Raw genomic sequence first — 27325 nt, 5'->3', positions numbered from 1 at the left:
ATGTTTATAAATTTGCTTTGTTTGATAAGATATTTATCCATATTTATCTCACTACATACCCTGAAGAACACCAAACAGCAGCACTGCAGAGAAGGAAACACAATATCCATTAAAGTCCTGCATTGCTGTTACTTTACAACTCTTCTGTCGTGCTGTAGCTCTACTGAGACCGTTGATTCAACACTAGCTAAAGACAGCAACAGCACTTCCTTAATTACCACATATCTGAGGTTATAAATGTTTGCTGTTGGTGACTCAAAAAGAAAAGCTACACAGAATGCTGTATGTAAAATATTTTTATTTTATATATTTAAGGAACATCTGAAGGCAGTTTATCAGTGTATTAAAAATGCTGCATGCATCAGTACTTGTTAGAAGAACTTTCAGGTTAAAACTGAATACAGATACAGATTATGGATATTTTGATCACTAAACATACCCAAATACAGACACAGGTATTGTGTTGCTAGAAGATGGAACAATGTAAAAAGATGTGAAGTGTGTAAATGTATAATGTTATAATTATTCTAACAGTTTGATTTGCAATTGTAATAAATAGCAGCATCCCATAATATATAAGTATCACATTACAAGGTGTTACTACTGCATTAGTAGTGTGTGATGAAACAGGATGCTCACTATAGTCTCCAGGTAGAATATTGAGAAGATTAATAGAGATTTGCTCTCAGGATATTCTCTGAAGGACATGGAGACACAGCTGGACTGTTCCAGAAAAGTGCAATTATAATAACAGTTAAATATACTGTGGTCCTGAGATGAATATAAATGCAAATAATCCATACAAAAATGACAGAAATGAAGAATATTTAAGCAGAGACATGTTTTATTACTTCAGTAAATTGGAAAGTTGTGAAGCATTTACTCCTCAATTACAGTAACAGCATTCTGACTGTTATGATGACATGTAAAATAAATAAATAAATAAATAGAAATTCAGCTAATACTATATCTTGGACAATTTATTCAAATTATTTTATATATATATAAAACGGGATGTTTACTATCGTCTCCAGGTAGAATATTGAATATTGAGAAGGTTAAATATTTAAGCAGAAACATGTTTTGTTACTTCAGTAAATTGTAAAGTTGTTAAGCATTTACTCCTCAATTACAGCAACAGCATTCTGACTGCTATGATGACCTGTACAATAAAAAGTAATAATAAATAAATAAAAATTCAGCTAATACTACATCAAGATAGATAGATAGATAGATAGATAGATAGAATGTTTTTTTTCTTACCTCGAGCTGTATAGCATTTTACAGCCAGAATGATGGTCACCAGCACATATGGAGAGGCCGCTACAAGACTACAGATCAGTTTGAGGACTGGCAGTGAAACTTCTCCATGTTAGACAACACACACACACACACACACACACACACACACACACACACACACACACACACACACACAAACACTATTCAATGCCATTTTTGAACTTGTGTGGTTAAAGTTTAGTTTGAGACTACAGTCTTAACTCGCAAGATAGAAAAGTGTATTTGTACCTGTTTCAGAGCTACAGCTCAGTGTCTCTGTAGCAAATCTACAGCTCCTTCTGTTGGTGAGAGCCTAAACTGCAGGTGAGCTTCACTCCCCAGCCTGTAGCCGCTCCACTGGTAGGAAACATTCTCAGCTCCAAGTGCTGCACACGTCACATCAACATCACAGCTGTTTGTGGGTAACAGCCACCTCTGAGTCTTTTCAATCTGCACAGCTCTTATGGGGTCTGAATGTATGATTAAAAACATCAGTCAATCTATTTATCTGGTCTAAAGTTTGTGGACAAATGACCATCACACCCCTTTAATGACTTCCATTCAGCTACAGGACCATTACTGAGGTCAGGCCCTAATGTTTGGTGAGGAGGTCTGGGTTACATTCAAAATTCCAGTTCATCCCAAATGTTCTTATAGTTATTAACCTTTTTGTCTAGTCTGAACCTCATCATATCTAAAACAAGAAGCATATACATAATGCCAACTAATGTTTCTATGGGTTCTGTTATCGTAAAAGATAAGGACTTGAAAATTAGAAACATTAACATTCAATCAACCAATCAAAGAATAACCAATTAAGCATTTTTTAAATAAAAACAGTAAAATATGTAAAAAAATTAAAAAAGAATCCTTTGTACAACAAAGTATTTCTATATTTCTATTTCTTCATTACTCTAATTACAGTTACAGTTACTCTACAACAATTGTATACTCACTTTGAATAGAAATTTTAATACTCTGTGTGGGATACTGTTTTCCAGATACAATTGCAACAATGGAGAATGTTCCAGAGTCTTGGGGTTGGAGATCTTGTATCGTTACTCCGATAACATCACGAGCACATTTTAATCTTCCATTAAATTGAGATTCTCTAACAGAGCATTTACGGCTTATAGAGTAGTCAGCAAATTGGTTACCATTAAAATCCCAAGAAACAATTGAATCATTTGGATATGGTACATTTAGATCCAGGGAGCTCCCAGTTTTAAACACCTTCTCTGGGTCTGTATCAGCTAAAACAACACACAGACCTGCAGCAAGGAAAAACAACAATCAGGCTACAATAACAATGACAACTTCAATACTTAACCCTTAAATTTATTTTTTAGTGTATCTGAAGCACATATCAGGTCAACATGACAAGTGTGTTTTTAAATACAATTCATATTCATTTCTAAAAGCTAAATCTTATTTACTTTCTAGCAGTCTGTTGTTCACAGAATATGCCTAGCAAATAAATTACACAATTAAAATAAAACAATTTATCTTCATATTCTTATTTGCAGTAATCTTATACCTGACACAGAGAGCATTTACTTCCGAAACACCAGAATACAAATTAGATTAGAATTTTCCTGAAGCTAAGCATATCTTTTTCTGCAGATAGAAAACGATAAATCCAGATGTGATATAAATAAAGTCTATAGATATAGATGTCTCTAAATAGGGTCTTTAAAACATTACATTTGTGTTTAACTGAAAGTATAACTCATTACTGAAAGCATAGAAATCATTACTTAATATCTGTAATCGGTTTCAAGCCTCAAATATTTTAGAATATCTTTGCAGCACGACATTTTTTAAAGAATGCACATATTTGGCCACTTCATTGTAAAAGCAATTTTAAAGAATAAAAAAAATATTATTTTTGTACTTAAGGCTGGTCATGAGACTAGTCAAGGTCTTGAAAGCAGTAAAGTCTAAGTTACGTAAAACGAGTAACAATGAGATAAAGAAATGGCCAGAGTCCTGAAAATCTCTGGAGAATTCTTGGTAACAAAGTTATTACTAAAAAACCCACTATAGTTACTGACCTGTGAAAGAGAAGCATGGACAAAGATCACACCAGAGCAGAGTGAGAACCTAGTGATGTCCTGTAGATTCAAAGCAAGGGCCTCAACACTTCCTACTACTTTTTGATGGCTGTAACCCATGAAAAATGTTAGCTTTTGTTTGACAATGGTTACTGTTTTAAAAACATTTTGGTTTTCGGAAGTAAATGCTCTCTGTGTCAGGTACATGGTTACTGAAAATAAGAATATGAAGTAGTAATTTATTTGCTAGCAATCAATCAATCAATCAATCATTCATTCATTCATTCATTCATTCATTCTTTCATTCATCTTCTACCGCTTATCCGAACTATCTCGGGTCACGGGGAGCCTGTGCCTATCTCAGGCGTCATCAGGCATCAAGGCAGGATACACCCTGGACGGAGTGCCAACCCATCACAGGGCCCACACACACTCTCATTCATTCACTCTCACAATCACACGCTACGGACAATTTTCCAGAGATGCCAATCAACCTACCATGCATGTCTTTGGACCGGGGGAGGAAACCGGAGTACCCGGAGGAAACCCCCGAGGCACGGGGAGAACATACAAACTCCACACACACAAGGTGGAGGCAATCGAACCCCCAACCCTGGAGGTGTGAAGCGAACGTGCTAAACCCTAAGCCAAATCAAAATTTATTTGTACAGTATAGCACTTTCAACACCATAACAATGGACCAAAGTGCTTTACATGGTAAAAAACATTATATAAGTCATAAAAAAGTACAATCATAAAACACATCAAACTAACATCATAATAAAAGTACAAAAATACCATACACAGTAACTCAGGAAAACATACTAATCATATAGCAAAAGCCTTGTAAAAAAGAAAAGTCTTCAATTGACCCTTAAAACTAACCAAAGAGGGAGCCGATTTCAAAGACAATGGTAGCCTGTTCCATAACACAGGAGCTGCCATGGAGAATGCACGATCTCCACTCCTCCTCATCCGTGTTCAGAACAGAACAACAACATATGCTCATTTGCTCTCAAAGAGCGAGAAGATTTGTATGGACTCAACATAGCTTTGATGTAGTCAGGAGCCTGTTGATGTAAGGCCTTATACACAGTGATCAGGACCTTATATTCTATCCTATATAATAATGGAAGCCAGTGTAAAGAAATTAACACAGGTGTTATATGATCCCTCTTCTTAGTGCCAGTGCTAGGCATATTAGTGAACTTTACATTCATTTGTACATTTTTATTCTGTTCTCAAACTGTCATTTCATTTTCTTCATGCAAGACCTCAAATCTCGCAGTGACATTATATAAAATAGGTTTATATTACAGCACTTTCTAGAAGAATGGCCTAAGCTTAACATGTATGTCCTGCTTACTTTATTGTAAAAATAATAATATACCAAAGATTTTAATTAAGTGAATAGAAACTTCACAGCAGGTTAGAAAGATACTACAGCCAACAAACGAAAACATCTTAGCATTTGTTCTTGGTCTTGACATAGACTTGGCTGTGTGTGATTTTGGTCTTGACTTGGTTTTGTCTCTCTGATACATTTAATCATCACTCAGACTTCAATGCTATGGTGTTGTATACGGTGGTCATCAGCAATACATTACAAAAGGTTTATCTAGTCATTCAACCTGTATATCCAGGGTATATTTAGAACATTTTACATAGACCATGTAAAATTATTTCCCCTGGACTTACTGTACGATTATTATGAATAACAAATCTCATTCACGTGAATCATTACAAGTTAATGTCTCTATATGCATTAGAAATGACTAATATGTATCTCTCTACATACCCTGAAGAATCCCAAGCATTAGTGCCCCAAAGATGGAAACATGATATCCATGAAAGTCTGCCATAGCTGTGTTAGTGAAAGTCTTGCAGCAGCTCGGCTCACACTGTTGACTCAAAGCTAATCGAAGTCCAAGACATCAAAAACACTTCCTCTCTCACTGAGGGTTTGCTCTCAATATCTAAATGCTTGCTGTGGGTGGCAGTAAAGGCTAAAAAGCACCTACAGTGTTGTACATAATGTCCTTTTCACATGCAGTATGTCTAAAAATGGTTAGCGGCTTTCTCACTTCTCATGAACTGTGTCACGGACACTCACTGTGGTTCTGCTAAAACATGCACAGCTTAATAAAGTGGATAAAGCCAAAGTGCACTGACATAAAAGAACATATTTGTTGTGTAATAATTTTATTTTACAAATACTGTTTTATGTACATGACATCACTTTTAATACCTGGGCCTTGATTGGTGCATTCTGATGAGTTGGGTAAAATTCCAGGCATCTTACAAGACTTCTACATCGTCCTTTACTTCCTGTCTGAATACCAGTAACTCACATCAGCTCCAGATAATAAGCAAGCAGACGAGGAGAAATGTGGTCAAATTTATACACTAGGAAGTGCCACTGTTTCCTGTTGGCTGAAATGGTCCTGATCTGAAAGCAGTCCTGCTGTTTTCTCTGATAATGCTGGTGAATGGGAAGTTAAGCTCTTGAAACTGACCTGAAGTCAGTGCAGTGTCTCACTTCCTGTTTAGAGCTGGAAGTGGGGTCTTTGTGTAGCGAGTGAATGCTGCACTGGTGACCACAAGGCTTCACACACTGCTTCAAAAACAATAGAAGCTACAGTATATATACAGAAAGGGGATTTATGTTCTTACTAAATGTTTTAACTGATTAGGATCAGTTTTAATCCATTTGACTACTTTGTAGGTTGTAAGTATTGTTGTCATGACGTGTACACTGTAACTCTTAGTAATTATTCTTGGGAAATATTGTATCATACATAAAACACACACACACACACACACACACACACACACACATTTAAATGGAACAGAGAAGGCCTTATAGGCTTTATATGAGGTTTATTATTCATGGGTCTTCTCCAAATTTTTTTTTACCAAGAAAAATGCAAATAAAATGTTGTTCTTCTTTCAGCTGCTCTGTGTTCAAGGTCGATGCAGCAGATCATCTGGTCCGAATATTTGTTCTGGTCTGAAGGTTTTTCACTGGATTCTCTTCCAGGTGCAACTCTCAACTTTTATCTGGGCTTGGGACAGGAACTGAGAGTTAGCTCTTCATTGGCTGGGTTAATTCCCTCCCCAGGAATTGAGACTGGGCTGCTGGACCACCAGGATGCCAGGAGGCAAATATGTATAAATTGTATAAAATATAAATTTCATAATACACAAAAAAAATTAGTGTAGTGATGTAAAGTTCATTACAAAGACATCACATGGTTATTTCCCCATATTCTGGTTTAGGGTTTTCTGTGAGATAGTCTATTTAGAATGATTTGTTAAAAAAGAGGGGGGCACGGTGGCTTAGTGGTTAGCACGTTCGCCTCACACCTCCAGGGTTGGGGGTTCGATTCCCGCCTCCGCCTTGTGTGTGGAGTTTGCATGTTCTCCCCGTGCCTCGGGGGTTTCCTCCGGGTACTCCGGTTTCCTCCCCCAGTCCAAAGACATGCATGGTAGGTTGATTGGCATCTCTGGAAAATTGTCTGTAGTGTGTGAGTGTGTGAGTGAATGAGAGTGTGTGTGTGCCCTGCGATGGGTTGGCACTCCGTCCAGGGTGTATCCTGCCTTGATGCCCGATGACGCCTGAGATAGGCACAGGCTCCCCGTGACCCGAGGTAGTTTGGATAAGCGGTAGAAGATGAATGAATGAATGAATGTTAAAAAAGAATTGTTAAAAATTGAATACTGACCTTAACTGAGGCAAACGAGGCCTGCAGTTTTATTAGATGATGTTCTGGGGAGGGGTCACAGTGGCTTAGTGGTTAGCACGTTCGCCTCACACCTCCAGGGTTGGGGTTCGATTCCCGCCTCCGCCTTGTGTGTGTGGAGTTGATGATGAATGAATGAATGAATGAAAGTTCTGGGGACTTTTATGGGGGGTTGAAATATTTTTCACATAGGACCAGGTAACTTTTTATCCCTTAATAAATTAAATCACCATTTAAAGGCTGCATTTTGTATTTACTCTGGTTATCTTTCTGTAATATTAAAATGTGTTTGATGATCTGAATCATTTAAGTGTGACAAATTTGCAAAAAAAACCTTTTTGCAGCAATGTAACCGAAGCCGAATGGAACCTAAAAAAGTAGATTAAATGAAGTAATTACTTATTTAAAAAAGAGGAAGCTTACAATAGAAATAACTTGAGGTACCATTTTTTTTCCAGAAATTTGAAAAACACTGTTGCCTATTTATAAACACTGCATGGCAGCTGGTTTCTGCTAAATGTATTCTGTATTCTGAGGATCGGTGATTTTGACTTATATTTTGACTCGTTACCTTTTAAGTTCAAGTTCAAGTTTATTTATATAGCACATTTACAAACAGCCACACGGCTGACCAAAGTGCTTCACAGTGCGTTTGACATTGCACATACACTTAAGAATACACACATGCACAAAGTAGTTCAAGAAACTAAAATAAGAATTATTAAAAAACAAAATAATAATAATAATAAAAAAAAAATATATATATATATGTTTAAAAGAAGGTGAAATAAATATAAACCATAAACCAGATATAAACAGACATAAACCCCTGGGCAATCATGAAAAGGCTAGAGAAAATAAGTGGGTCTTTAGCATGGACTTAAAACTAGAAATGGTGGGTGCCATCCTAATCTCTAATGGCAGGGAGTTCCATAGTCTAGGACCGGCCACAGAAAAGGCACGCTCTCCTCTACGCTTGAGCCGTACACAAGGAACCACCAACATGGCCTGGTCAGATGAGCGAAGACTTCTAATAGGAGAGTAGGGATGAAGAAGTTCAGATAAGTAGAATGGAGCGGTATTATGGAGAGACTTATAGACAAAGAGTAGAATCTTATAATCTATTCTCTGAGAAATCGGCAGCCAGTGTAGAGATTTGAGAATGGGAGTGATGTGTTCATGTTTGCGACAGCTAGAGAGAAATCTGGCAGCAGCATTTTGAATGAGCTGGAGACGCGTAATCTGAGTTTTAGATATACCGCAATATACAGTAAAGAGTTACAGTAAACTAAGCGAGAGGTTATAAACGCATGAACAGCCATTTCTAAAGTCTTAGGGGTAAGAAAGTGTTTAATTTTGGAGAGAATCCGCAGTTGGTAAAAGCTAGACCCAATAACAGACGAGTTGTGTTTGTCAAATTTTAAGTGCTGATCAATAAAGATTCCAAGATTCTGCACCTGTGAAGATCTAAAAACAGATAAACTCTCTAGGTTGATGCTTGAGGACTGAGAGTTCTCATTTGGGCTAAACATTATCACCTCAGACTTTTCTTCATTTAAAAACAGAAAATTTTGTGCCAGCCATAATTTAACCTCTTCTAAACATTTTAGAAGAGATGAGATTGCTAAAGGATTATTTTTCCTAATTGGTAAGTAGATTTGAGTGTCATCAGCATAGAAATGAAAGGATACATCATGTTTCCGGAGAATAGAGCCCAGGGGTAGCATATATAACGAGAATAGAGAAGGAGCTAAAATAGAGCCTTGTGGAAGGACAAAGGCCAGCGCGGCAGGGGAGGAGGAAAAGTTACCCAGTTTCACTATGAACTTTCTGTCAGTTAGGTATGACTGAAACCAGCTCAAAACATTTGCTTTTAGACCTACCCAGGTCTCGAGCCTTGATAATAAAAGGAAGTGGTCTATGGTATCAAAAGCAGCTGATAAATCTAAGAGAATAAGAACCACAGAGTCTTCGGAGTAAGTAGAAAGATAAATGTCATTTAAAACTCTCAAAAGGGCAGACTCAGTACAGTGAGCAGAATTAAAACCTGATTGAAAGACCTCATAGATACAAATGTTATTCAGAAAACTTTGGAGTTGATTTAGCACAATTTTCTCCAGAATATTTGACATGAAAGGCAAGACAGAGATAGGTCGAATGTTTTTTTGAATGGAGGGGTCCAATGAAGGCTTCTTGAGCAAGGGAGTGACAGTGGCAACCTTAAGGTTGGCAAGGACTGAGCCAGTTTGCAGGCACTTGTTGATCAAAGACAGCAGGCCTGGACCAATTGAGTGAAAGATTTGTTTTAAAAATTTTGGGTGAATTATGTCACTGGGATAAAATGAGAGTTTGAGCTTGTCAATCACCTCCTTCAGTTGCTGGAGGTTGATGAGCTCAAAAGCTTTGAAGAATGCAGAGAGCTTTGACGTGATTGGGGAAGAGATAGGAGTTATAGTGGGGCGAACACTTAGCCTTAGTTTAGTGATTTTGTCACTAAAGAATCTCGAGAAGCCTTCACAGAAAGCAACAGAAGCATCAGGCATAGATTTAGCAGAAGGATTTGTCACAGATTTAATGATAGAAAACAAAACCTTAGGTTTAGAGTGGTTTCTTTCGATTAAATTAGAGAAATAAGCGGCTTTCGCAGATTTGGCTAAAGTCTGGTAAGATGTAAGAGAGTCTCTAAATATCTGAAGAGAAACATGCAGCCTGTCCTTTTTCCATTTACGTTCTGCCTTTCTGCAAAGTTGTCTTTGGAGACGAGTTCCAGCGTTTTGCCAAACTACAGAGTTTAATTTTTTTCTTGCGAGGTTTGAGAGGAGCAGTTGCATTTGCGGTCTCAAGCCAACATATCTGTTGTTTTATTTTGCTTACACATTTTTATAAATGACATTTCATTCAGTGTATTTTTGTAAATGTTTAATGAGTCAATACAATATTTCATGTAATAACTAAACAGTCATAGTTTACAAATGAAATAATATAATAATTTTACCAAGTAGAATTTATCGGCTGATAAATTGCCTTCAATATATTGCAATAATGAAATAATTGTTTATACATGTAAAGATAATCTGATTTAAATATCCTCATCTGTTCACAAGTACTCAGTCGGATTACACAAACCAAATTACATGTAGTCAATTACAACACATGATAATGTATGCAGTAAACAGGGCATTGATTTTGTGCATAAACAGATGAATGTGAATAATGAGAGAAATCACAGGGAGCGGTAGAAAACAACTAAAATCCTGTGTGACCTCCAGATGAGTCAGATAAACTGCAGAGTAAAACAAATAGACTTTATTAATAAAAAAGAGCACAATACTGCAGTAGTAATGTAATCAGTTGATGTAACAATGGAAGATATTCAAAATCCAGAGGATTTCTTATCAATTATTTACAGTTACAGCATTTGTCAGACACTTATAACCAGAGTGACTTTCATTTTATACAACTTAGTAATTGAGGGTTAAGGCCTTTGCTCAGGGACCCAGCAGTGGTAACTTGGTGGACCTGGGATTTGAACAAACAACCTGCAGTAGCACAGCACCTTAGCCATTAAGATATCACATGTAGTTAGAAGGGTATGCACTGTTGTGACCCCTAATCTGGACTAAAGAAGTGCAAAGATAAGAATAACAATAAACGCATGCTGTGTCCCTGAAGTCTGAGTGTAAATGAAAATATTATTAATTAATTTTATAATTAATAAATATTTAAACTATACACTGAACTGAATAAAAACATGAAATTTAAACAAAACAAAACAAAACAAAACAAAACAAAACAAAACAAAACAAAACAAAACAAAACAAAAACAGAGCTCACTCCTCAGTTACAACATGCTGGCTGTCATGATGACCTGTAAAAGAAGGACAGTGAGAAAGAAAGTAAATAATTAAGACAGAATACACAAAACACTTCTGTTTGTGCTGTTATATGAAAATAAACTATGAAAAAGTTGCAATGAGGCCTGACACATTAAAGAACGACATATGGAAGGTCCACAGAGTCAGTTCCTGTTATGAGAGACATTGCACTGTAGCTATAAACAGGTTTCATCACCATCCTGTCGGTTTCTTTCAGCTAATAATGAGATAAAAATTGCAGATTATGTTACCAAGAAAACAGAAAATGACAAGTCCTCTGTCCAGAAGACTTTATTGGCCATAGTTCAAAACATTCAGACTCCTAGTGAAAAACATTCAGACTCATGGTTCAAAACATTCAGTTTCAAAGCACTGACACTGTAGATTTCTTAAATAAATCTTAAATAAGTCTGTGGGAATGAGTTACTATAGAAATGATAATGTATTATTATTAGAGTATCAAATCTCTGGTTTTAATAGTACTTCTCTCAAAGCGGCCCCATGAAACACATCCACTTTAGGCCTTAAATTGTTCAACAGCTTTGTGGTATAAATGAATAATAATTAACAGGAATTAATCTAATGTTTTATTTCTGGATTATTTAGCATTTTCTTGTAGTTCTTACCTTGAGCTCTGAAACATATTACACAGAGAATGATGGTCACTACCAGATATGGACAGGCTGCCACTAGACTACTGATCAGTTTAAGCACTGACAGTGGAACTTCATTATGGAAGAGTGAACACACACACACACACACACACACACACACACACACACACACACACACACACACACACACAAAATTCAGTGAACAGACATTTCTGTAAAACATGTGTGGTTAAAGTTTAATAAATTAACAAGATAAAGTAATAAATATGGTAATTTTTGCAAACAAAAGGTTCTCTCAAATGGATTAATTGGAATTATAGACATTATAAGAGGGGTTTTAGCCATACTAGTGAAGTATTTGTTCTAAGACTGAAACTGGGACCCTTGAGCTGTGAAGTAACTTGTATGTGCTTGCCTTCTGACATAAATATCAATGCAGCTGATTAATGCTAAGCTACACCTATCATTTTAAATAAATAATTTTAAAAAAGGTGTAAAATATAAATGAGAAAAAAGATTGTGACCAGGCAAATGTCCCAACATTATAATGTCAAAACTGTCAGGTATTCTTATCATAACAATTGGTCCCCATCAGTACATAACAACACTCCACCCCCAAACACATTAAATACTTGCTGATTTTTATATTTATTGTACCTGGATTATTACTGGGATTTTCACATCTCAGTGTCTCTGAAGCGGAACTGGAGCTGACACTGTTATTTGCAGTACAGTTCAGTGTAACAGCTCCTCCTGCAGGTGAGAGAGTGAACTGCAGACGAGCTCCACTAGCAGTCTTATAGCCGCTCCACAGATAGGAAACACTCTCAGATCCGAGTGCTGCACATTTCACATCGACATCACAGCTGTTTGTGGACATTTTCCATGTCTGATTCTTCTCAATCTGCACAGATATTATGGGGTCTGGACAAAAAAGAACATCAATAAACAAAATCTCAGCTAACAGGCAGCATTACCAGAGTGTTCAGTAACATATTTGACTGAGTTTAGTGTTATACTGTATTGTTGCAGAAAGAACTTTTCTATAAAACTGTGTTTCTAAGACTGTGTTGCTCACAATGTTTTCACAAATGCTCAGTTAGACAAAAATGATTTAATTTTAAATGCTATAGAGTTCATTCATTATGGATATATTTTCTCTCTTTTTTCTTTCTTTTATTTTCTTTTCTTAATAATCCTACTCACTTTGAATATAAACTGTAAATATCTCTGTTGGATACTGTCCTTTAATTCCATCTACAACCACTTTGAACTTTCCAGCATCTTGGGGTTGAAGATCTTGTACAGTTACTCCAACTTTATCACTATCTTCTTTTAACCGTCCAGTGAACTGGGATACCCGATGTGAGTAAGCTTTACTTTTAGAGTATTCATAAATCACATTCCCATTGAAGACCCACTTTACGTTTTTCACTGATTCATTAGGATATTCCACTGTTAGATCCAGTGAGCTTCCAGTAGCTCTGTACACTGTGTTTGTATCAGCTAAAACAACACACACACCTGCAGCAGAGGAAAGTATAACATATCAGGATTCATGTAAAAATGTTTGTCTATTGGTGTGATGTAAAATCCCTTATTTAATCTACTGTTACAAACTGTCAGATAACCAGGATTAAACAGACCCAAATACAGGATAGAAAAAAACACGGTTTATTAAATAAAACAAACAAAACCAAACACAGACCAAACAAAAGACAACATCGTGGGTGTTTTTCAGACGTACCTGTGGTCACCAACACGCCTCTTTATAGACTCTCGGTCATGTATAAGATGTTGAGTTTCGGCTTGCGGACAGAGTCTGTGCCAAAGTTAGCGTGGTAATAATATGTATCAGAGCATGTAGCGCTTTGAGAGGTAATATATAAGCTAAATAGGAGTTAGGAAAAAAGTTTCCTGTTGAATTTCAGCATGGTTATATGTACCAGAGCGCATAGCACTCTGAGAGGTAATATAATGACTAGAACCTTGAAAAGAAGAATTTCGATTACGTTTCAGACTGATATCCTGTATCAGAGTGCATGGCACTACGAGAGGTCATTATTTGTTGAGTAAGGAGTGAACACTTCTATGCTCATCTCTGGCTGTTCTGTGCGTAACGGTAGAGGTTCAGTGCAACGATTCGGGGAGCATAGACTCCGTGGCTCGAGCCTGCTTTAGGCATTCACCATCATCACAAGCATTTCACCTTCACTTATTATTGTTTGGGTCATAAATAATATATATATACAGTCACAATCCAACCCCCTGCACTTTCCCCTTTATATTTATACCGTTTTAATCATCACTCTCTATCCAGCCACACGCTTTCGAGGAGGCAGGAGGAAAAATTCTACAATTGATTCTTTATTATTATCTTATCTTAAAAGGGAAGATTAACAAACTGCATGGAATATTGTGATGTCTACACTATTCTTTTATACATTTTAGTTATATTATCACTGGAGTGACAAGGCTGACAAACTAGCATGTAGGTTTGAGAATACAATATAATGTACCTGAAATATTTGAGCGTGATGTGAAAAGTCAGAGGTCCTCATAAACTAGAAGGCATGAACTGTGCTAACCACCAAAACAAAGCTGCATTTTGAATTTTTTTTTGTGATTATGCAGTAATGCAAAAGAAACAGTGAAAACATTACAGCACATTTTCATTTGTAATCTTTTTTTACCTATAAGTTGTCTACTGTTAACTTGGTTTGTACTGTTTATGCTGCTCACAGCAGAGTGCATGGGGGCACTGGTCAAAAAGCAAAGAAAAAACATTGGACATTTTCTATTTATTCCAGTGGTATTTGTAAAAATAAATATATAAATATATATAAAACAACTATTTATCCTTGGTTGGCAATGCTTCCTGTATCCAGGTCCTATATTCAGACGCTCAATAGGTCCAGTCGGTAATCTATCCCTTTGACACAAAAAAACACGGACATTTGAAGCCTGAGAGCCTTACATGATGTGAACAGGCCAAATACATTTCTGCACATTCATGCAGTTCCTCAAAGTTCCTCATTGTCCCCAAATAGTCTACATTTTTATGCAATCTCAACAGAAATAGAACAAGAAAGTAGACCATCAGGTAGGTCCTAAGGATTGTGTGCATTTTCTAGAAAATCTTTAGCTTAAGTTACAAAGAAAAAGAACAAAGAAACCCATTTAGTGTGAATGTTTATAAATTTGCTTTGTTTGATAAGATATTTATCCATATTTATCTCACTACATACCCTGAAGAACACCAAACAGCAGCACTGCAGAGAAGGAAACACAATATCCATTAAAGTCCTGCATTGCTGTTACTTTACAACTCTTCTGTCGTGCTGTAGCTCTACTGAGACCGTTGATTCATCACTAGCCAAAGACAGCAACAGCACTTCCTTAATTACCACATATCTGAGGTTATAAATGTTTGCTGTTGGTGGCTCAAAAAGAAAAAGCTACATAGAATGCTGTATGTAAAATATTTTTATTTTATATATTTAAGGAACATCTGAATTCAGTTTATCAGTGTATTAAAAAAAAGAAAAATGCTGCATTCATCAGTACTTGTTAGAAGAACTTTCAGGTTAAAACTGAATACAGATACAGATTATGGATATTTTGATCACTAAACATACACAAATACAGACACAGGTGTTGTGTTGCTAGAAGATGGAACAATGTAAAAAAATGTGAAGTGTGTAAATGTATAATGTTATAATTATTCTAACAGTTTGATTTGCAATTGTAATAAACAGCAGCATCCCATAATATATAAATATCACATTACAAGGTGTTACTACTGCATTAGTAGTGTGTGATGAAACAGGATGCTCACTATAGTCTCCAGGTAGAATATTGAGAAGATTAATAGAGGTTTGTTCTCAGGATATTCTCTGAAGGACATGGAGACACAGCTGGACTGTTCCAGAAAAGTGCAATTATAATAACAGTTAAATATACTGTGGTCCTGAGATGAATATAAATGCAAATAATCCATACAAAAATGACAGAAATGAAGAATATTTAAGCAGAGACATGTTTTATTACTTCAGTAAATTGGAAAGCTGTGAAGCATTTACTCCTCAATTACAGTAACAGCATTCTGACTGTTATGATGACATGTAAAATAAATAAATAAATAAATAAATAAATAAATAAAAATTCAGCTAATACTATATCTTGGACAATTTATTCAATTATATATATATATATATATATATATATATATATATATATATATATATATATATATATATATAAAATGGGATGTTTACTATCGTCTCCAGGTAGAATATTGAATATTGAGAAGGTTAAATATTTAAGCAGAAACATGTTTTGTTACTTCAGTAAATTGTAAAGTTGTGAAGCATTTACTCCTCAATTACAGCAACAGCATTCTGACTGTTATGATGATCTGTAAAATCCATCCATCCATCCATCCATTTTCAACCGCTTATCCGGGGCCGGGTCGCGGGGGCAGCAGTCTAAGCAGGGACGCCCAGACTTCCTTCTCCCCAGACACTTCCTCCAGCTCTTCCGGGGGAATACCGAGGCGTTCCCAGGCCAGCCGAGAGACATAGTCCCTCCAGCGTGTCCTAGGTCTTCCCCGGGGCCTCCTCCCGGTTGGACATGCCCGGAACACCTCCCCAGGGAGGCGTCCAGGAGGCATCCGAAACAGATGCCCGAGCCACCTTAGCTGACTCCTCTCGATGTGGAGGAGCAGCGGCTCTACTCTGAGCTCCTCCCGGGTGACCGAGCTCCTCACCTTGTCTCTAAGGGAGCGCCCAGCCACCTTGCGGAGGAAACTCATTTCGGCCGCCTGTATCCGGGATCTTGTCCTTTCGGTCATGACCCAAAGCTCATGACCATAGGTGAGGGTAGGAACGTAGATCGACTGGTAAATAGAGAGCTTCGCCTTGCGGCTCAGCTCCTTCTTCACCACAACAGACCGGTACATCGACCGCATCACTGCAGAAGATGCACCGATCCGCCTGTCGATCTCCCGCCCCATCCTTCCCTCACTCGTGAACAAGACCCCAAGATACTTAAACTCCTCCACCTGAGGCAGGAGCTCCCCACCAACCTGAAGGGGGCAAGCCACCCTTTTCCGGTTGAGAACCATGGCCTCGGACTTGGAGGTGCTGATTCTCATCCCCGCCGCTTCACACTCGGCTGCAAACCGTCCCAGTGCACGCTGAAGGTCCTGATTTGAGGAAGCCAACAGGACAACATCGTCTGCAAAAAGCATAGACGAAATCCTGTGGTCCCCAAACCGGACTCCCTCCGGCCCCCGACTGCGCCTAGAAATCCTGTCCATATAGATAATGAACAGGACCGGTGACAAAGGGCAGCCCTGCCGGAGTCCAACATGCACCGGGAACAAGTCTGACTTACTGCCGGCAATGCGAACCAAACTCCTGCTCCGGTCATATAGGGACCGGACAGCCCTTAGCAGAGGGCCCCGGACCCCATACTCCCAGAGCACCCCCCACAGGTCACCACGAGGGACACAGTCGAATGCCTTCTCCAGATCCACAAAGCACATGTGGACTGGTTGGGCAAACTCACATGAACCCTCCACAACCGAGCCCTCGGCCTCTGCTTCCTCAATGGAAGACATGTCGGTGGGGTTGAGGAGAACCTCGAAGTACTCCTTCCACCGTCCGAGGATGTCCCCAGTCGAAGTCAGCAGATTCCCACTCCCACTGTAAACAGTGTGAGCAGGGCACTGCTTCCCCCTCCTGAGGCGCCGGACAGTTTGCCAGAATTTCTTCGAGGCCAACCGATAGTCCTTCTCCATGGCCTCACCAAACTCCTCCCAGACCCGAGTTTTTGCCTCCGCAACCACCCGGGCTGAAGCTCGCTTGGCCCTCCGGTACCTATCAGCTGCCTCCTATCGAGCCAACCAGGTACCTCCTTCTTCAGCTTGACGGCATCCCTTACTTCCGGGGTCCACCACCGGGTTCGGGGATTGCCGCCACGACAGGCACCGGAGACCTTATGGCCACAGCTCCGAGTGGCTGCGTCGACAATGGAGGCGGAGAACATGGTCCACTCGGACTCAATGTCTCCAACCTCCCTCGGGATCTGGTTGAAGCTCTGCCGGAGGTGGGAGTTGAAGTTCTCTCTGACTGGAGACTCTGTCAAACATTCCCTGCAGACCCTCACAGTACGTTTGGGTCTGCCAAGTCTGTCCAACTTCCTCCCCCGCCATCGGATCCAACTCACCACCAGGTGGTGATCAGTTGACAGCTCCGCCCCTCTCTTCACCCGAGTGTCCAAGACATACGGCCGGAGGTCAGATGAAACAACCACAAAGTCGATCATCGACCTCCGACCTAGGGTGTCCTGGTACCATGTGTACTGATGGACACCCTTATGCTTGAACATGGTGTTCGTTATGGACAAACTGTGACTAGCACAGAAGTCCAATAACAGAACACCACTCGAGTTCAGGTCGGGGGGGGCGTTCCTCCCAATCACACCCCTCCAGGTGTCACTGTCGCTGCCCACATGAGCGTTGAAGTCCCCCAGTAGAACAATGGAGTCCCCGGTTGGAGCACTTTCCAGCACCCCTTCCAGAGACGCCAAGAAGGTCGGGTACTCTACACTGCCATTTGGCCCGTAAGCACAAATAACAGTGAGAGACCTATCCCCGACCCGCAGGCGCAGGGAAACGACCCTCTCGTTCACCGGGGTGAACTCCAACACATGGCTGCTGAGCTGGGGGGCTATGAGCAAGCCCACACCAGCCCGCCGCCTCTCACCGCGGGCAACTCCAGAGTAGTAGAGAGTCCAGCCTCTCTCAAGGAGTTGGGTTCCAGAGCCCAAGCTGTGTGTGGAGGCGAGCCCAACTATCTCTAGTCGGTATCTCTCAACCTCCCGCACCAGCTCAGGCTCCTTTCCCCCCAGCGAGGTGACATTCCATGTCCCTAGAGCCAGATTCCGTGTCCGGGGATTGGGTCGCCGAGGCCCCCGCCTTCGACTGCCACCCAATCCACATTGCACCAGCCCCTTACGGTCCCTCCTGCAGGTGGTGGGCCCACAGGAGATCGGCCCCACGTCGCTCCTTCGGGCTGAGCCCGGCCGGGCCCCGTGGGGTAAGACCCGGCCACCAGGCGCTCGCATGCGAGCCCCAACCCCGGGCCTGGCTCCAGAGTGGGGCCCCGGTTGCGCCATACCGGGCGACGTCACGGACCTTGTTTTTAAACCACTCATAAGGGGTATTTGAACCGCTCTTGGTCTGGCCTGTCACCCAGGACCTGTTTGCCTTGGGAGACCCTACCAGGGGCAGAAAGCCCCAGACAACATAGCTCCTAGGATCATTCAGGCACGCAAACCCCTCCACCACAATAAGGTGGCGGTTCGAGGAGGGGATCTGTAAAATAAAAAGTAATAATAAATAAATAAAAATTCAGCTAATACTCCATCAAGATAGATAGATAGATAGATAGATAGATAGATAGATAGATAGATAGATAGATATAATGTTTTTTTTTTACCTCAAGCTGTGTAGCGTTTTACAACCAGAATGATGGTCACCAGCAGATTCTCTGAAGGACATGGAGACACAGCTGGACTGTTCCAGAAAAGTGCAATTATAATAACGGTAAAATATACTTTTTTCAAGGTTTTTCAACCTTGGGATTTATTTTTCTGGGATTATTCATATTTCTACAAGGACTGAGTGAGGCCCTATCTAAGGACAAAACAAAAGACAGTCAGATGGTGGTGAACAGTTTGTGTTTGAATTTGCTGTCCTAATATATGCATTTGTATTCAATCAAGTTGTGTGCAATTCAGTCATGTCCTTTTCTGGCGTCCTAAGCAAAGTTTTCTATTTAAAACACAGTAATTGAGTACCTGAACTGTAGTGTAACTGAAGGTCTAAGGATTCATTGAGACAGACTTGTTACAGATGGTGGCCCGTACGGGGAACTCATGTACATTGTGAACTGTGTTATTTGTTACTTGGTGGATTAGGTTATGGAATTATATGTTGTGTGTTAACAGCTTTTGTTCTTGCAATGGAGATTGTTAATTCAAACACAAAAACAGGGTCCATTTCTGTAGACAATGTGGGGGCTGCAGAGTCTCTTCCTTTCCAGCCTATTTCATCTGGCGATGCCTACAGGGATGTAGTTGAAATCAGTTGTACATTAACAGTCAGGCTGAAGAGAGTGATGAGGAAAGCCAACCACCTTTGAAGCCTGTAGGAAATGACATCGAAGAGAATAGACTCTGAAATAACCACCCTCACCCAATCTGACCAAGAAGTACACACTGAAATTTCCACATTAAAAGAGGATTTTTGAGCTTTCAATCAAAGTGCACTTAACAGAGAAACTGCCTACAGAGAAACTCTGGATCAGCGGTTTGAAGAGATTGAGGAATTAATGCAAAGGTCTCTGAATTAGCTAGAACATGCTGTTGTAGAGTGTCTTCAGAGAAGAGATGAACAATGTAAAAAGGAAGTTGCCCGTTTAAGAAAGACTAGCACTCCTGTGACACGTTTTTTTTTTTTTTTTGGAGCTTCTGCTTCAGATATATGTAAGACATTGAACTTGTAGCCACGCTGAATGCTGTTCTTTCTGGTCCAGCCCGGAGCTGGTGGCTTCCCGAAAGAAATAAGATCCACAACTGGATGGACTTTAAAATGCATTTTTGTGAGCGTTCTTACCCATTGACTGTCTCACTGAGGTAGAAGCACAACTCAAAGCTATGATCCAGGGGTCCGATCAATGTACTGTATTAGAGACTTTGCCTATGATTATAGGGCATTGTGCCTGAAGTGGAAAAAAGGATCTTCCTGAGAAGGAAATGGTAAGAAGGATTCGGAATAACTGCAACCCTTCTGTGGCTGGAAGCCTACGAGGTGCTGTGCACACAGTGGAACAGTTAGTCAAGGTTGTCAATGGTAGAAAGAGACCTTATTCTAAAAGAGATTATTGGGCCAAAGTAAATCAAATTAAGAACAGTGAAAAGGGGAAAAAAGAATCCAAAAGTACGACATGTTAACGTTTCTAAATCCACTACTGGGCAATCCCAACCTCTTGCTTTAGTCCACTCTACAACCCCTCCATTGCTTCGAGTTGCTGTGAGTATCCATGGGCGAAAAGTTGAAGCTATACTAGACACTGGTTCCACTTTCACTTTAATGCAGAAGAAGTTGTGGGAAACACTGTTTAAACCAGGGGAACAAATGCAAAAACCCGCCAACAGAACATTTATGCTAGCCGACGGAAAGGCACAAAAATCAGAAGGTAGAGTTCCTATTAGCTAAGGGGTGGCATGGACTGGTGTGGACCGTTGATACTTATTTGATGGCAGATGAACAGCTTGCCTTTCCACTTATATTAGGGCTGGATTTCCTTAGCCAGACTGGTGTACGAGTAAATGTGGGCAAATATAATTATGAACTATACATTAAAGGAAGAATTAGAGTATTTCCTTTCCTCAGCCAGCCTCTGGGAAAAGTTACGGAGCCAGCAAGAAGAACGTGTAGTCACCTTGTACATGGCTTTAACCTTGGACTCTGAAGTACCTAAGCAATTGATTACTGGAGTACCAACTTTAATTGATGATCGATACTAATGTTCTCCACCTGAGGTACAGTACAACGACTTCTGTATGCTTGGCCTTGTGTCTGTTCAGACAAGCTAGGGAAGACAAACCTGACCACCCACAAGATCATAACAACAGATGACATACTGATATGATGCAAAGCCTATCGAGTTTCACCTCTAAAGAAGGATATTATTAGGGAGGGGGTTCACAGGATGCTTCGGGAAGGCATAATTGAGCCCTCACAATCTTCTTGGGCCTTCCCAGTGGTCCTTGTGCCAAAACCTGACCACAGCCTATGTTTCTGTGTTGACTATAGAAAGTTAAATGCAAAAACGCCCCAGGATGCTTACCCCATGCCTATTCTTCATGATATTTTGGAATCTATGCACGGGGCAAAATATTTCAGCACATTGGATTTGAAATCTGGGTACTGGCAGGTATAAATGGACAAGGATAGTCATGAGAAGACTGCCTTCATCACTCCGTTTGGCATGTATAATTTTTTGACCATGCCGTTTGGTCTAAAAAATGCAAGGGCTACATTTCAACGTCTCATGGAAACGGTCCTTGGTGAGCTAAGGGCGACTATCTGTTTCGTATATATATATATTGATGATATTATTGTATACTCACCTTCTCAACAGAAGCACCTTCAAGACCTGGAAACTGTTTTTTCCAGACTCCACCAAGCCAACTTGACCCTGAATTTGAAGAAATGCCATTTCCTTAAGAATGAATTTATGTTCCTGGGCCATGTTGTTTCAGGAAAAGGGGTGGAGGTAGACCCAGAAAAGACAAGTGCTATCACCAACTACCCTGTTCCTCATGACCTTCATTCACTACAAAGGTTTGTAGGCATGGTAGGCTGGTACCACAAATTCATCCCACATTTTGCAGAGCTGGCTGCCCCTTTGTATCAGTTGCAGCAAAATGGTGTCACGTGGGAATGGACAGAAAATTTCAGCAGAGTATGGAGAGGCTGAAGGTAGCCCTGCAGAAAGCCCCTGTGCTGGCCCAACCAGATCTGAGCCATCCTTTTCAAGTACAAACTGATGTCAGTTCTATAGGACTTGGAGCTGTACTTTCACAAAACATTGAAAATGAGGAGCGTGTAATCGCTTTTGCCTCAATCTCCTTGAGGCAAACGCGATCACACGCTCCTCATTATCAATGGAAAAAGTTGATGGAAAGGAGGAGAAAAGTGAAAGAATAAGATGGGAAATCCAGCAGGGTGTACTCTACTGAATTATTCCAAGTGCTGATGTTGTTAAATACCAGCTGGTAGTCCCAAAATCTCTTACTCCCACTTTCCTAGGCTATTTCCATGACAACCCCTTAGGAGCTCATCTGGGAAAGATGAAAACTCTTCTTAAAATCTTAGAGGTGGCCTTGTGGCCAGATGTACGAAAGGATGTGTGGCAACATGTGAGAGAGTGTGTTGTGTGTCAACAATACAAACCTTCTAATACCAAACCCCTTGGGTTTCTTCGAACCGGTTAACATGCTGGGCATCGATCTCATGGAGCTATTTCCAAAAAGTAAGAAGGGCAACATCTATCTCCTTGTAGTGGTTGACTATTTCACAAAGTGGGTGGAGCTATTCCCTTTAAGAGATAGTAAGACTCCACGCATCTGTCGGATTTTGAAGGATGAAATCTTCAATCGATGGGGCGTGCCCAAGTACATCCTGTCTGATAGGGGCCCACAGTTTCTTAGTCAGCTCTTGGTTGATCTGTGCAAAAACTGGGGCATTACTCAGAAACTAACTACCAGTTATCACCCACAGACCAACCTCACCGAATGAGTCAACAAAACTCTGAAAACCATGATGGCTTCTTATGTGGGAGAAAATCACAGAGAGTGGGACAAGTGGCTATCTGAGTTCAGATTTGCACTGAATAATGCCAAACATGAAAATAAAAACAAGACACCTGTGGAACTCACTTCCATTTATTAATTATTAATTATTAATATTAATATATTAATTATTCTCCAAACCCCTCTCAATTTTCCTATTCTATAATTGAAAGGCAACATCTACTCGCTGAAGAGGTTAAAAGATCTGTGAGGAAAGCTCAACTTCGAAAAGCCAGGTACTACAATACCCACAGGAGAAATGTACACCTTCAAGTGGGAGACCTGGTCTGGGTGAGGGCTCATCCTCTTTCCAAAGCTTCTGATTATTTCTCCTCTAAACTAGCCCCGTGGTGGTCAGGGCCAGCCAGGGTGAAGATGAAGCTTGGCCAGTGAATTACAGAATCAAATGGATTTGTCCAGATGTAACCTTGCTACAAACTAAATATTATGCATATACTTGCTATTTGGTTGTTAAAAAGAGGCACAGTTTTGTTGATGCATATATATGATTTTGAGCTGGTTTTGCGTTTGTATGCTTTATATAAAACATCCTTTATTATGTCATTGTATTCGGAAATAAAGATGAAACTCTCAAGGTTAACACACACCTTGACTCTAGGGGTCTAAAGACACAAAATAAAGTCAACAATCTTTTGTAATTTTAGAGCCTGACCTTAATTTCAGTGCCATGTGAAAGCGATAAGCAAATCAGCTTACTACCATCTCAGAAATATAGCCAGAATTAGATGTTTTGTCTCAAGACAGGACTTAGAGAAACTTGTCCATGCTTTCATCACCAGCAGGGTGGATTATTGCAATGGACTCCTTACTGGGATCCCCAAAAAGACCATTAGACAGCTGCTGCTCATACAGAACGCTGCTGCCAGAATTCTGACAAGAACCAAAAAATCTGAGCACATCACTCCAGTCCTCAGGTCCTTACACTGGCTTCCAGTTACATTTAGAATAGATTTTATAGTATTGTTACGCATTTATAAATCACTTCATGGCTTAGGACCGAAATACATTACAGATACGCTAATTGAATATAAACCAAGCAGACTACTCAGAATCATTAGGATCAGGTCAGTTAGAGATACCAAGGGTTCACTCAAAACAAGGTGCGTCAGCATTTAGTTATTATGCCACCTATAGTTGGAATCAGCTTCCAGAAGAGATCAGATGTGCTTCAACAGTAGACACTTTTAAATCAAGATTAAAAACACATCTGTTTAACTCTGCATTTACTAAATGAGCACTGTGCTGCTTCACAATGACTGCACTTTTTATCCAAATCACTTTTACTCCTGTTTTATTCTTTTTAACATATTTTAAACTGTTTTTATTGAAATCACATTTATTTTCTTTAATTGTTCTTTGTTTTTATTATGATTTTATCGTATGTCTCTTATTTTTACATATATTTTTTTTCTCTCTTATACAGTAAACTGTTTTCTAATTTCTATGTAAAGCACTTTGAATGACCTCTGTGTATGAAATGTGCTATACAAATAAACTTGCCTTGCCTTGCCTTGTTGTTAATTTTGAAACCCTATTATGGGTAATTGAAGGGACTTTTATTTTGAAGGAGTACACCTGAGAGGAAGGAAGGCCTAGAGAATAAAGTAGGCAATGGTTGGACGTTGTGCATGCTGTTCTCCCCTACAAGAATTTTTTTTCAGGGGAATGTCCTAAAGTTTTTGGAATCCCTTTTTCCAGGAAAAGGTCTCCAGTTGAAATAAGGGTGGATTTCATGGCTGCTGTTTCAATAGACCATTGTCTATTGATTGATTATTTACCTACTGATTGATTATCTATTACCATTGATTTTTTGTTTTTTCTTTTCAACCTTGGGATTTATCTATTTTTCTGGGATTATTCATATTTATACAAGGACTGAGTGAGGCCCTAACTAAGGACTAAACAAAAGACAGTCCGATAAGTGGTGAACAGTTTGTTTGAATTTGCTGTTCTAATATATCGTCGCTGTCGGGTGGAATCCTCGTATCTCCAAAACGATTATTTTTCAGGAAATAAAAAAAAAAAAGCCATTTTTTTGAGTTATTAAACATTGTATCGTTAAAGTTGTTATTATACCTTATATTGCTATCATATACTGTTGTGTACCAACATTAACACAACATTTTCCCAAAGTCACGTTTTATCGGAGATACAAGCTTTATGACTTGGGAGCAGGGAGATACGAGATTATGCTGTCATTGATAAGAATGGTACGGACACAGACGTCACTGCTGCCAGCTGTGTTCAATAAAGTCTGCGGTCACCTGCGGTAATTTTGAAGTGTTTTGAAGACATTTACCTCAGAAGACATGTTGATTCATTGTGACTCTTAATCTTGAGGAGAAATATGCCACGAAGCTCAAGAAGAGGTGGAGTTACGAGATTTCTCAGACAGTTGAAGTGTCCAATGGAGTTTTGCGCTCAAGCTATTTTCAAGACTTTAGATTGGTTAATAACTTGCAAAAATAACAGACCCACGTGGGGACTGACCAATAGCATCGATATGTGAAAAAATATGAAATTGACAAAATTTGGACGTAGGAGGTTTCCGCCCGACAGCGATGATATGCATTTGTATTCAAGCCAGTTGTGTGTAATTCAGTCGTGTCCTTTTCTGGCCTCCTAAGCAAAGTTATCTATTTAAAGCACAGTATTTGAGTGCCTGAACTGTAGTGTAACTGAAGGTCTAAGGATTCATTGAGACAGACTTGTTACAAACATAATTTTTTAAGTATATGACTGTGAGCCACGTGATATGCAAATATCGTTTCCAGAAAAAAATTGGAGCCATTCTGTGATGCACATGTGAAGACGGTGGAAAGAGGTAAGCTTAACTTTCTATAAACTAAGCAAAATATTCGATTTTGAGGTTTTGACATTAATAAACACTTGTTTGTAGTGTTAGGTGAAGATATTTTCTGAAACGCAAAGAGACAAAGACGCTGAAAAGAGGTAAGATTTGTCGTTTTAACGTACATTCGTTTATTTGTGTTAATGCGTTTGTGGTCAAGAAATAAACTTTTTTAAACTGAATTTTTAAATTGCTACGAATTTAGCTTCAACAATTAGAAACGTGCTACATGAATACTTATGAAAGTCCAGTTTGTACAAGTAAGTTATTGTATGAAAGGAGGAACGAGTGTGCACGCGATTGTCGGCCTAAAAGCAGTGTGCCTCCATCGAATTAATGTTCTAGTGGTTAATTTGATTATTTCAGAGGTATATGACCATGCATCGCGTTGGCACGTTTGCAGATAAGGGCGAATTCGGACGAAGCTGTTCCCACCCTGGTCCGTGTAACGCTTTGCAGTTCTTTGTTCAATTCCCACCATCAAAATGAACCAAATGAAAAGTTGGCTTCAAGCTTTCATTTTTTTTCCATTTTTTAGAATAATTCACAAACAGATAATTGCCAATCAGGTTAATTTTCGATTCTGCAAGTTTGGTTTGTTGTGTCTGAATCTTGATTTTTGAACAAAATGAAATTAAAAATGACATTATTCTGATTTTCCATTTATATATAATTAGCGCTCACAGGTGGATCATACCACCAGTACTATTTTCTCATAATAACGAAAACGTTTCTCGTAATAATGACTGATTCTCGTAACATATTTTCTTATAATAATGAGAAACTTCTACGCATGCGTAAATCAGGAGCAGAAGGGCGTGACACGCTAGCGACATCCGCTGGTCAAATCTCAGCATGGCACATTATGCAAAAGCATAATCTATTAATATCTTTAAATAACAGTATTGATAAATTACGAGTATATGAGACTGTATTTTTTTTCATTCATTTGTAACATGCAGTTGTATTTTTGTGTAATAAGCAGCAACAGAATTGTGACAATAGAATAAGGACAGCGGAATAAGACAGCACACACCTACATATTCAAGTCTGTTAAAGAATGCTTTATCTGGAAAGCTGTCTATAAACATCTGCTAAACTTTGGTTCGAGGTTTGGTTATATTCAATATATTGGTTATTTAATGTGTTGTTTTTAAAATCGTGGGAGAAATGTGACTAACACTTATATTAAAATTTACAGTCTTACAGACTATGACTTAAAATGTATAATCTTAAGTGTTTATGTATCCTACATTAACATATGTCTGTCCTTTAATATTAGTAGTTTTCAATTATAGTCCTAGGGATCCACCACTTTGCACATTTCATGTGTCTCCCTTATCTATCACACCAGATCATCAGTCAATTTGTGTCAGTAAAGTTAGACATACAAAATGTATTAGAATTTCTTTTAGAAATGTCGCATACAAAAAAAAACAATGTAAAGCGAATGGATTAC

General features: G+C 39.3%; 1 protein-coding gene across 5 annotated transcripts in view; it reads right to left on the bottom strand.

The window, feature by feature from the left end:
* Positions 1-10364: 10364 nt before the first annotated feature.
* LOC132848014 (uncharacterized) overlaps positions 10365-27325 on the bottom strand; it is an 82311-nt gene continuing 65350 nt past the window's right edge. Inside the window, exons 1-5 of one of the 5 annotated variants that reach the window (XM_060873522.1) lie at positions 14816-14903; positions 12774-13091; positions 12225-12491; positions 11580-11678; positions 10365-10946 (exon numbers count right to left, since the gene is read on the bottom strand). In XM_060873522.1, coding sequence (XP_060729505.1) covers positions 10909-10946; positions 11580-11678; positions 12225-12491; positions 12774-13091; positions 14816-14879 — 786 coding nt within the window. In that variant the 5' untranslated portion in view covers positions 14880-14903 and the 3' untranslated portion in view covers positions 10365-10908. Of the gene's footprint in view, positions 10947-11019; positions 11679-11978; positions 12492-12773; positions 13092-14815; positions 14904-27325 lie in introns of those variants that run through there. The other 4 variants (XM_060873520.1, XM_060873521.1, XM_060873519.1 and 1 more) reach the window with 4 other exon arrangements.

This window comes from Tachysurus vachellii, chromosome 7 (genome assembly GCF_030014155.1).
Source record: "Tachysurus vachellii isolate PV-2020 chromosome 7, HZAU_Pvac_v1, whole genome shotgun sequence".
Classification (NCBI taxonomy): domain Eukaryota; kingdom Metazoa; phylum Chordata; class Actinopteri; order Siluriformes; family Bagridae; genus Tachysurus; species Tachysurus vachellii.
This window is presented reverse-complemented; position numbering and strand designations above follow the sequence as displayed.